This window comes from Drosophila navojoa, chromosome 4 (assembly GCF_054131105.1).
Source record: "Drosophila navojoa isolate 15081-1374.11 chromosome 4, UAZ_NAV_1.0, whole genome shotgun sequence".
NCBI classification, from domain to species: Eukaryota; Metazoa; Arthropoda; class Insecta; order Diptera; family Drosophilidae; genus Drosophila; species Drosophila navojoa.
This window is the reverse complement of record NC_142892.1, coordinates 8,975,392-8,985,371: the sequence shown is the minus strand read 5'-3', so window position 1 is coordinate 8,985,371 and position 9,980 is coordinate 8,975,392. Positions and strand designations below refer to the sequence as shown.

Genomic DNA, 9,980 nt, shown 5'->3' with positions numbered 1-9,980 from the left:
TTCTTATTTTTTTTATTACACCTGGGCGCAGGTGTGGCTGGGGCGGGTCTGGAAGTTGCTGAGACTGAGCAGGCCACTCCAGAATTTCCAACACGCGCCGATCATTTGCCCTTTGCCAAGGCCGCACAAGAACTATAAATAACTTGGCTAAGCTAATTGTGATTTTATGCACACTTATTTTAGCGTCATTTACAACTTATCGGCTATTGAGAAATATGACCTTTTAGACAAGAAAAAAAAATATTCAGATATATTTGCGTGTATCCAAAATGTTGCTATATTTATTTGACAATTGTATTGTATTGTATTCGTTCTAAACTAAAATACTATTTATAATTTCGTATCCAAATGTTATGTATAATACTTTGTCTCAAAGCAGGGTAACTTCTAACAAGTGGGCGGGGTTTTTGCTTTCTCCTATTCTTCTATCTGGCTTCATCAATCGATACATGGCCAGAGATTCGCTGTTTCTATCAATATTCTCTCTATTTCTTCTTCTTGCCTTTGCCCTTCTTCTTGCCCTTGCCCTTGCCCTTGGTGGCGTCCAGCAACGCCTCCGTCACGTACGTCTCGGTTGTCACCTTGCTCATGGGCAACGTCACCGGCTGCTTGGGCGTCCTTAGCTCAATCTCAATTGTGTTCTTCTTGTGCTGTGACTTCGATTTGCTGCCCAACTTGACAAGGAACACATCGCTGTCCGTTTCCTCGCATGTTTTATAACAGACCTACACCGAGAGAGACAGAGAGAGAGAGAGAGAGAGAGAGAGAGAGAGGGAGTGAGTTGAGTGAGTGAGAGAGCGACAGGCGGAAAGCTGGCAGATTTACAGCTTTGGTTTGACTTCACATATTTGGAGCTCTTGCAATTGCCTTACGAGTGCATGAGTGTATGTGTGTGTGTGTGTGTCAGATTATGCAACTGGCTCTGTAAGCGTTTAGCCACAGCAGCAGCAGCAGTTACTACTGTGAGGCCAAGTCACGGAACAATTGGATCATTCAACTCTCGTATTCCGCATTCCAACGCGAGCTTGGCTTGTGGCATGCAGCTTATGGCTAACAAAAGTTGTATGTGTGTGTGTGTGTGTGTGCGTGTGTGCGTGTTTTTCACACTCACCTCAATGCCCTTCTTCCTGGTATCCAGGTCGATGCCGTTCATGGTATCCTTAATATCCTGCGCTTGCACCTGCATGCAGCAGCTGCGTTTACCCTGTACGGGCGGGATTGGCAGTATGCACGGCAATCCGCCGCCGCACAATCGTTTGCGATAACAATCGATTTTCGCCTCTTGTTTATCGCAAACCTGGGATCGATAGCAATCGACTTTGGCCTCCTGGCCCTCGCAGACCTCCATGATCTTGGAGAAGGGCACGTAGTAGTTGTTCGTCTCGCAGGTGTCGTTGCCCGAGTATTTGATGTTGGCGCGCACCTTCGGTATGTTGGGGTGATTGACAATCCGGCCGCAGGTGCGCCGCTGTATGTGCTTCCTGGCAAAATCGCTGCGCTGAAGTACGTCGTTGAGGCAGTTGTTCTCCGGACAATCCTCCAGCTTGCTCTTGTAGCAAGGGTCATCGTCTGGGCCCAGGTTCCTTGTGGTTGCCCCATCGTCCACACTCTCGACTTTGTGTGTGTTCTTTAAGACTCGTATGGTTAGACCGCTGCCATTCAGACACGCCTCGAACTCGTCATAGGCCTCGGGACCTGGATCTGGTATCGTCGGCTGTATGAAGCACGGCTGTATCTCCGGACTACAATCGCAATCGCATTGGCACTGGCAGCACTCGTCACAATCGGCAGCTAGACCCAAGGCTCTATAAGTATGATTGAGCAGTAGGCAGAGTTCAGGGTGTCTACTCACGTCGTGGCGTCATCGGCTTGAGCATCTCATCAGTGATCTCGACTGGGCAACTGATGCCCCCCTTTTTCTTGCCCTTTTTGCCCTTGCCCTTTTTCTTGGCCATCTTGATCGGATATGCTTATGCGATTGCCAGTGAGCTCAGATTAAATTTTGATATGGATTGAAAATATGTCAATTTGGATATTGTACTTGACCAGTGAATGGCACAATTTCCCTAAATCTTGTCTGCGCGCTGAAATAAAACGTACTTATTATATTTCCAACTAAAGCCTAGTTTCGATTCATGCGAATATATATATAGATATATAAATGTATAAGTATATATATATGTCGCTATGTAAGTCTGATGACCCAAGGAAATGACCTTCACACGCCCTTGCGGAGCGTTAGCTAATGGTGCAATTGCTTGGGTCACAACTAGCTAACGACAAAGATAAAAGCGCTAAGAAAACAAAAATAAGAAAAAACGTAAATACGAGAGAATTTTTTTTCTTTTTATACGATAGAAAATTCCGAATCGATTGTTGAAAATAAAATGAATTTTTTACCCTGAACAATTTTGTTGACTGAGTGTTGAAGCGTTGATACAATTTTGACTGACTTTAGCAAATTCAACGTGCAACGATTGCTTAGGTTGAGAGCCGTATAACACCTCTATACAAAGGCAGAGTGAGCTGTAGAGCCACAAAGGAACCAAGAAGAGGAATCAGCGAGGCGCCTGATCCAATGCATTTCAAATCCGATTTTATTTGTATTATTTAAGCAGGCTTAGAATGCAGCGAGAGAAGGTAAGGCCGAGATCACTTCTCTAGCGCTGTCTCTTTACTGCAACCCATATCAAATGACTCTCATAGTGGCGATAGTCTCTGCCAGAATTCGGCAACAACACTCGAAGACTACTCTGTGGATCCCTATTTAAGTCTCCTCTTATAACTAATAGCATGCTATGATTATGGACAATGATAAAACACAATGCGTGACATGCAATAATTTATTGTCAATAACTTAAACACAATTATAAATTTCTTTGACACTTTCAGTACGTCAAATTTCTATATCTGAGTCTCTTTTGCCTTTACGTTTTGCAGCATCTCTTTTGCGTGGGCTTCTTCTTGCATTTACGCTTTGCTAGCAAATTCTCACGGGACACAAATCTGGTGGGCAGCAGCGGGACATCGCCGCAAATTCCGCACGGCTTGTATTCCTCAACAATCCTCTTACACTTATTCATACAGGGCACAGTGGGGCAATCTGTGGGGAGCAGAGGTCGCTTGAGTTAGTGGCACAGTGGGGCAAGCCCAGCAAAAAATGGTTGACTTACCGCGATCAAACTCATCCTCACAGGTATCGCAGGGGCAGAGCTTATCCAGATTGCACGAAAAGTAGCGATAGCCCGTTGTGGGGAAATTGCCCTCGCGCTCTTCTGGCAGTATATAACATGGATGCTGGTCTGGGGGCTGCTCCACGGGGACAAACTTGTTGCCCACCAAGTGGAGCTGTGATACAATAGTGGGTCCATGGCAGAGCAGGCGCAATAGGAGCACCATGTTGCCGGTCTGTTGATTGCAGAGATTGAAGAGGGGCAACATTCTCTTGACAACTACGTAGTTGGGACAGAGCTGCTCTCTGCGGCGGAAACCGGCGTTGAAGCACTCACATCTGTCCATCATGTCTCTGTTGGAGCCCTTGAGTGTAGGTAGACCCTTCAAGCCGTCCTGCCGTTTTATTAACCAATCTGTGTTCTGGGCCTCGAACGTTTTGTCGATCTCATCGAAAAGCGGCTTGACTACCATCTCAGTCATTCCAATCAGAAATTTGCATCGATCCGTCCGCTTCTTATAGACGTGAATCAACAGTCGATCCTCGTCGGTGACTGGCTTATCCAGCGGAAATATGCAGCACTTGGCGCACCTTGCCTGTTTGGGATCTATGCAGCCTCCATATTCACGATCACAGAGATTGATGTAGAGATTGGATCGGAATGTGAATTCCACACAGGTGGAGTATTCTTCTGGGGCACAGTGATTCTTGCGTATTATCACCAGATCGTCAATTACGAAATCAAACATGTACAACAAATTCGGTACTGGAGGTGAAGGGACCATTCTCAAATATTTCAGACCGTAATGAAATAATTTTGAGAAAAAATCTAAATTTTGAATTTATGCCAAACAATAAATTTTGAGGTAATTCCTGAACGACGGCCGAAATAGGAGTGAGGTTTAACCCCCTTTAATAACAGCTGGTCACATTTCAAGGCATGCTTGATAGGAAAAATATATACAGTCCTATATTAAAGAATATTAAATGTAAACATCCTCTCTGCAAATTAACTGCATTTGATGGAATTTTCTTCAGCTGTGCCGAAAACACTTTCAGCAATTATTTTCACTTGGAAATTTTAAACTCCGATGTTGGAAATGAGAATACCTTTACCGTTGTCATTCCTCCGACACAAGTAAAGCGCATTATTCTCTTCATGAGATCTATTTACAGACTTACTTCTCCAGCGATGCTATATCAAATCTTATTCATAACTATCTTAGACTTGTTTTTATTGTTACCTTAATAATCTAAATACATACTTATCAAACTAAAAACATTTCAAACATTTCCGTTTACAATGCGTGGAATGTAAAAACATAATTTCAATTCAATTAATTTGATTTAAATGTGCAATACACTTCTCAGGAATCCACAGAGGAAGCACAGTCATTTGATTTCTTACCGGGCATTTTTGCCTTATTCTTCTTGATCTTTTACTAATTTTAAATTCAAATTTTGAAGTTCAATTCTGGTTAAATTTTGATCAGGGAATACGAGAATAGGAGAAAAAGACACGAAGGGTAGAGAATGCATAGCATGCCTGATTAAGAACTCTATTTTTATTTGTTTTAGAGGAGAGTATATATATAATTAAAAATAAAGAATTATAATAAATTCACTGCTCGTCTTGACCAACTTTATGTCATCATATTAGAAGTCTCAGTACCAGTTGCAATTTTCAGCATGCATATATTGTATGTATAATACACCAGAAGTTTGATAATGTATTGAATCGGTTATTATAAAACGGTATAGTTATCGATAATTTAAAAGAAACATAATCAGCGCATGGTTCCTAGGGGCAGCGGACAGCTTGTCGCCTATTGCTGTGTCTGGAACATTCATAACAACAAAAGCATGACACTACCCTCTATTTCCATTTTCAACATGTTCAAGAGTATAAACTTTAATTCATATTATGAGTGAGGTTTGTTAAAACGAGTTTCTTCCGTGAAAGCTAAGATTCATTCAAATAATAGTCTGACCCCCCAAATAACAGCTTTATCATCTTGAATATCAAAGCTTGCTACGGCATGTACTGCACCTGGTCTCCCTTTCAGCTCCGAGTCGACGATTACTCTAAGGTATTCCGCTAGATTTGAAACTTTGTGTTGGTCGAATGAGACATGGGACAACACTGACTAACGACCGTCGATCACTGGCAGTAGAACGAAGTGCGATCCGAGGCATTCCGATTTGAGTTCCATTTAGTTTTATGGATATATAACTATATATAGGTATATACAAATTTACGTATAAGTATATACGCATTGTGCTCCGTTGGGTTTCTGTCTTTGCCGTTTGCCTGATGCACATGGGAGAGATCAGTCCACGTGAATGTTGTACTTGAGCAGGAGATGATGCAATTGACGTATGGCTCGACTACGCGCTGCAAGGAAACAGTGCCAGTCAGATAATACATGTTGTCAGATGTGGTCGCAGGCAACAACTCACCAATATTACAGCAACTGGCATATTCGGGGCAGCAGTGATTGCAGGCTTCCGGGCCGCCACAGTCGGGAGCTTGGTTCGACTCTCCGGCGAAGCAGGACGTTGACGGTTCGTCTTCGCGGTACAGACCGCCGCCAGACTCACGTTTGCCCTTCTTCTTCTCCTTCTCCTTTTGTTTATTTTCCTCACGTTTCTCCTTACGGCTCTCCTCCAAACCCAGTTGCTTTTGAGTTTGTACGTATCGGGGATGGGCTGGAACGCCACCGCAGGGACCACAAGGCTCCAGGCGCTGTTCAATGACCGATTTCGGACGTCGCTTGCTCGGTACAGTGGGACACTCTGTATGGTCAGTTTCATTTTAGATATATGCAGTGCTATAATACGAAATGACACTTGTACTTACCGCGGTCAAACTCATCCTCGCAGGTGTCACAGGGGCACATCTTGTCCAGATTGCAGGCAAAGTAGCGCAGGCACTTCCCTCTATCGTCGACTGGCCGCGCGCAGGGATCTGGCTGAACGCAGCTGGGTGGTGGACAAGATGGACAACTGCCCTTGCAGCTTTTCTTGCCAGTATCCATGGGACCGCCAGTCGCACTTGTCGACCCACCGCCGCAACAGGGGTCACAGGGATCCTCTGGGCAGCTGGGCTTACTCTGGCCACAGGGTGGACAGGGCGGAGGACAGACTGGATTCCGTGAACAGATTGAAGTGTTGAGTGGAAAGGAGGATACCAGCGACGGCCCATTGCAGACCAGTCGTATGATGAGCACAATATTGCCGGTCTGCTGCTTGCACAGGTTGAAGAGCGGCAATAGACGTTTGGTTATCTCCGAGGTTTGGCACAATTGTTCGCGTCGCTCATTGCCGCGATCGTAGCATGCACAATTGTCCATAACTTCCTTGTTGGGGCCCTTCAATTTCGGCACTAACTGCAGCTGTTCACTCCAAACCTTTTCCCAGTTTATATTTTCAGCATCGAACGATTCTCTCACCCGGTCGAAAAGTGGTTTCATTGGCAACTCTGTCAGCCCAATCAGAAATTTACAGCGACTCGTTTTCTTCTTATACACATGTATTAAAAGCATATCCTTGTCCGTTACTGGCGATTCCAGCGCAAATATACAACATTTGCAGCATTTGGGCGCCTTGGGATTTACACACGTTCCGTACTCACGGTCGCAGATGCTCACAAACACTGTAGAACGGAACGTAATCTCTACACAAGTCGGATATTCCTCGGGCGCGCATAAGTTCTGACGTGTTATTAACAAATCATCAATCACAAATTCAAGCATATAAATTAAAGTTTTGGGGGCGAACGAGTTACTCTCTTTTTTAGAATCCATTCTGCGGGTGAAGAGATGAAATTCCAAAAATTTTGTTACAAAAAAATTTTATGTAATTTTGGCCGAGGTTGAAAATGAACTAGATTAGATTTTTGAGTATTCTATATATGAAACAAATGCCTGCTGAGTACTTTTTTTTTCATATAGATATATATAGATACATTTATATATATGATACTCAATCCTTCATCATAATTGATACGTGATATCATTTCCAAATCTCTTTTCCCATTCCAATCTGCAATTTGAAACACATTCATTTTGGGGTCTCTTTTTTTTATCTAAAATCCTTTATTCAAATCCCGAAATTGTTCTACACAAAATTGATTGAGCTACTCGTAAATGTGATTTAAGTGGCGCTGCTACGGTCACTGCCTCCGTGTTATGCCTTTCCAGCTGCCGCTGCAGCCGGGCAAAGCTTCGTCAATTTTAACTAAAAAGCTTATAAGGCTTCTCAAGAGAGGGAATTGAGCGTGTTTAACACAAAATACAGAATAGGAGAGCAATAAATACAGGAATTTTGCTGCATGTATTTCTTTAAGCAGTGTCTGTGTGGGCACCTAAAAGCAAGCAGACCTGGAAGGCCATTCATGATAGTTGACCTACTAAACGATACTAATGTCAGGCGGAATGAAAGGATGTAACAGGAAAAAGCTGCGGCCATTGCACAAATTCCACGCCGTAATGTAAAATGCCAGTGGCGCTAACCGCGATCATAGCACCCCAGAAGAGCATGAAGAGCAAGTTCTCCGTATTGAACTCGGATGGATATGTCATCGTGACAAAAAACATGGCGACAGCAATTAGGAGCACCGATGGGAACATATAGTACCGCCAGCCGCGTGGCGTCTCCAATGGCGTTGGTTGGATGATATTCTCGCTATCATTGACAATGTAGTTGCCCAAGAAGAGATCGATGCCATCTTGACGCCTGCCATCTGCGAAATTATTCAAATAGTAGCGCACTAGAGAGTTCTTGCCATCGTTAAGAGCACCGGCCTTGGTGCGTTTGCCAGTCCGTGTGAAATCCGTTTTGAGAGCACCTGTGCCCGAATATTGCAGCGAGACTAGATCCGCGTTGTCCGCCCAGACGCCCTTGAATATCGCCTCAAAGCTGGTGGATGCATTCTCGACCAATTGGCCGATGTGCAACACGCCCAGTTTTTGCAGCACGGCGGTAAGGGAGCGACGCGCCAACATACTCTGCACCACATTGGTCCGGTCGAGACAATCGATGCAGTTCGTGCGGAACACGCCTTGCTGCGAGGACACCAGGACGCCATTGTCGAAGGCATGGAAGAAACCAAAGCTATCCTGCTCATAGGCAAGTCGATCGATTAGAATGTTAAGTCGATTCCAACGCATTTTCCGGCACTCATGGTGAAAATCAAATGCCTCGTAGCGCACAGCAGGGTTGTTTAATTCGCGCACAAGTCGAGCAAATGTGGCCTCCAGCTCGCCTTCGACGCCTTTTTGGTTTACCAGATTGATAGCCACGACCTTGCCATAATACTTGAGCTGCGCGTTGAAATGCGCAGTGCATGCAGCCAAGTAATCTTTGCCTGGTGTCAGTCGCGGCTTGGGACTATAGCGCAACGTCGGTAGCTGCTGCCACTGAAAGGGAATGCTGCCACGGGTCTGCACAAAGCTTGTACGTTGTCCATTGAACTCGACAATTTGCTCCGTTTCCACAAAGTTAGCCACTTGGCCCAGGTCGTTGCTGCCACGACAGAAGAGTCGCGTGCCCGCACGCTCCACAGATCTCCGGCTGACAATGCTCCAGAAAAAGGTTTGTCCATTAATTTGCACTTGGTTGATCGACACAAAGCCTTGCATAATTGGCAGCTGGAAGCGCTGCATATTATTGCATTTAAATTGCTCCAGCACATAGCGGTTCCACACAAATCGCTCGTCAGAACGTTGCAGCAGGCCTGGCATCACCTTTGGCACCTTATTTTCGTATTGCCGTTGCAGGCTCTGCGTCAGATCGTATCGGTATGAGAAGTAGTAGAATTTGGTGTCCAACGTCTGACGCAACATTTTCAAGAAACTGGAGTTCTCTGACCGCTGAATCGCATTTGGAATGTAGGGTATAATATCGTAACCAGCCAATCGCCATACGATGGCATTGTTAAGAACTCCCACGAAAATGCGATGGGTTGCCACCAGCAAATAGTCGCAGCTAAGCAGGTGTATTGTGCCCAGGATGCCGCAGATTCGTCTGGTCGGTCGCTGATTAATCAGCTGTGAAGTCTTGGGCTGCACGCGCGTGACCTTATCGAGGCGGCCAATAACCAAGAGCTCATCCTGTCCGTTCGGCTCGACAATGAAGTTCTCTTGTGTTATGTACAGATTCATGTCATCGTAAACATCGTTCTCGCCCTCCATGCTGCTGACCAAATAATCCGCTCGTGCACCTACCAAATAATACAATCGTATCTGATAACACTGTCTGACAAGGTTGTTGTTATTGTTGTTGTTTGCTTACTGCTTTTAATGAAAAGTTCTTCCCACCGATGACGGCGCTCACACGCAACACACACGCACACGAATTCAAGCACCGGCAGCAACAAAATTAGCAGCAGATGTAATAACTGCAGTTTTGGGTTTGTTGATAGTTATGCCTGTCGTGTGTGTGATATTGTCGCCGAGGGAGCTATTTCAATTTTATATACGAAACAGCTACAAACATGGCAATTTTAATAAACCTACAAAACTATTTAACGAGGTGACGAAGGCACAGGCACTTTCACACAAACATACTTGAGCACCAAAGCAATCGATGCATTATCGATAGTTGAAGCTGGCGCCATCTGTCATCTATTTTTGTAAGTAAGAGGGCGCGGAATACTTATGGTAAAATGATTGACGGGGAAGAAATAGTTCAATATTCCACTAAACAAATTAAAAATTGTTCTGACACTATTTTCTTAAGTTTGATTAAAAATATTCGTTGCCAAAACAAGCAAATTTACACATTTACATAATAACGATAACAATGA

At 44.5% G+C, this 9,980-nt stretch overlaps 4 protein-coding genes across 6 annotated transcripts; all 4 read right to left on the bottom strand.

The window, feature by feature from the left end:
* Positions 1-249: 249 nt before the first annotated feature.
* On the bottom strand, positions 250-2,526 carry LOC108651959 (uncharacterized). 3 transcript variants are annotated; one of them, XM_089259398.1, is made up of 4 exons: positions 2,401-2,526; positions 1,853-2,084; positions 1,112-1,791; positions 250-725 (listed from the first exon to the last, which is right to left on the bottom strand). In XM_089259398.1, exons 2-4 carry the CDS (start codon positions 1,953-1,955, stop codon positions 486-488), a joined length of 1,023 nt encoding a protein of 340 aa, XP_089115524.1. In that variant the 5' UTR covers positions 1,956-2,084; positions 2,401-2,526; the 3' UTR covers positions 250-485. The 3 variants fall into 3 exon arrangements, with proteins under 3 accessions (XP_089115524.1, XP_017957402.1, XP_089115525.1); XM_018101913.3 differs by having other exon boundaries at positions 2,329-2,467; XM_089259399.1 differs by having other exon boundaries at positions 2,217-2,443.
* Positions 2,527-2,829: 303 nt separating this feature from the next.
* Positions 2,830-4,092, bottom strand: LOC108651962 (transcriptional cofactor Bfc). Its single transcript, XM_018101915.3, has 2 exons — positions 3,174-4,092; positions 2,830-3,103 (listed from the first exon to the last, which is right to left on the bottom strand). The coding sequence occupies exons 1-2, from the start codon at positions 3,955-3,957 to the stop codon at positions 2,928-2,930; spliced, it is 960 nt and encodes a 319-aa protein (XP_017957404.1). The 5' UTR covers positions 3,958-4,092; the 3' UTR covers positions 2,830-2,927.
* Positions 4,093-5,051: 959 nt separating this feature from the next.
* On the bottom strand, positions 5,052-7,088 carry LOC108652572 (uncharacterized). Its single transcript, XM_018102783.3, has 3 exons — positions 6,033-7,088; positions 5,633-5,968; positions 5,052-5,567 (listed from the first exon to the last, which is right to left on the bottom strand). The coding sequence occupies exons 1-3, from the start codon at positions 6,976-6,978 to the stop codon at positions 5,503-5,505; spliced, it is 1,347 nt and encodes a 448-aa protein (XP_017958272.1). The 5' UTR covers positions 6,979-7,088; the 3' UTR covers positions 5,052-5,502.
* Positions 7,089-7,488: 400 nt separating this feature from the next.
* Positions 7,489-9,878, bottom strand: Sac1 (phosphatidylinositol-3-phosphatase SAC1). The gene is made up of 2 exons (XM_018102320.3): positions 9,467-9,878; positions 7,489-9,395 (listed from the first exon to the last, which is right to left on the bottom strand). Exon 2 carries the CDS (start codon positions 9,364-9,366, stop codon positions 7,600-7,602), a length of 1,767 nt encoding a protein of 588 aa, XP_017957809.1. The 5' UTR covers positions 9,367-9,395; positions 9,467-9,878; the 3' UTR covers positions 7,489-7,599.
* Between the last annotated feature and the right edge of the window lie 102 nt (positions 9,879-9,980).

Coding starts and splice junctions, on each gene's coding strand:
- LOC108651962 (XM_018101915.3), bottom strand. CDS start 3,957: ATGGTCCCTTCACCTCCAGTACCGAATTTGTTGTACATGTTTGATTTC. Junction 3,104..3,173: donor TGAGGATGAGTTTGATCGCG/GTAAGTCAACCA, acceptor TGCTCCCCACAG/ATTGCCCCACTGTGCCCTGT.
- LOC108652572 (XM_018102783.3), bottom strand. CDS start 6,978: ATGGATTCTAAAAAAGAGAGTAACTCGTTCGCCCCCAAAACTTTAATT. Junction 5,969..6,032: donor CGAGGATGAGTTTGACCGCG/GTAAGTACAAGT, acceptor CTGACCATACAG/AGTGTCCCACTGTACCGAGC. Junction 5,568..5,632: donor TGCCAGTTGCTGTAATATTG/GTGAGTTGTTGC, acceptor GTTTCCTTGCAG/CGCGTAGTCGAGCCATACGT.
- Sac1 (XM_018102320.3), bottom strand. CDS start 9,366: ATGGAGGGCGAGAACGATGTTTACGATGACATGAATCTGTACATAACA.
- LOC108651959 (XM_089259398.1), bottom strand. CDS start 1,955: ATGGCCAAGAAAAAGGGCAAGGGCAAAAAGGGCAAGAAAAAGGGGGGC. Junction 1,792..1,852: donor CAAGCCGATGACGCCACGAC/GTGAGTAGACAC, acceptor CCTTGGGTCTAG/CTGCCGATTGTGACGAGTGC. Junction 726..1,111: donor CCAGGAAGAAGGGCATTGAG/GTGAGTGTGAAA, acceptor CTCTCGGTGTAG/GTCTGTTATAAAACATGCGA.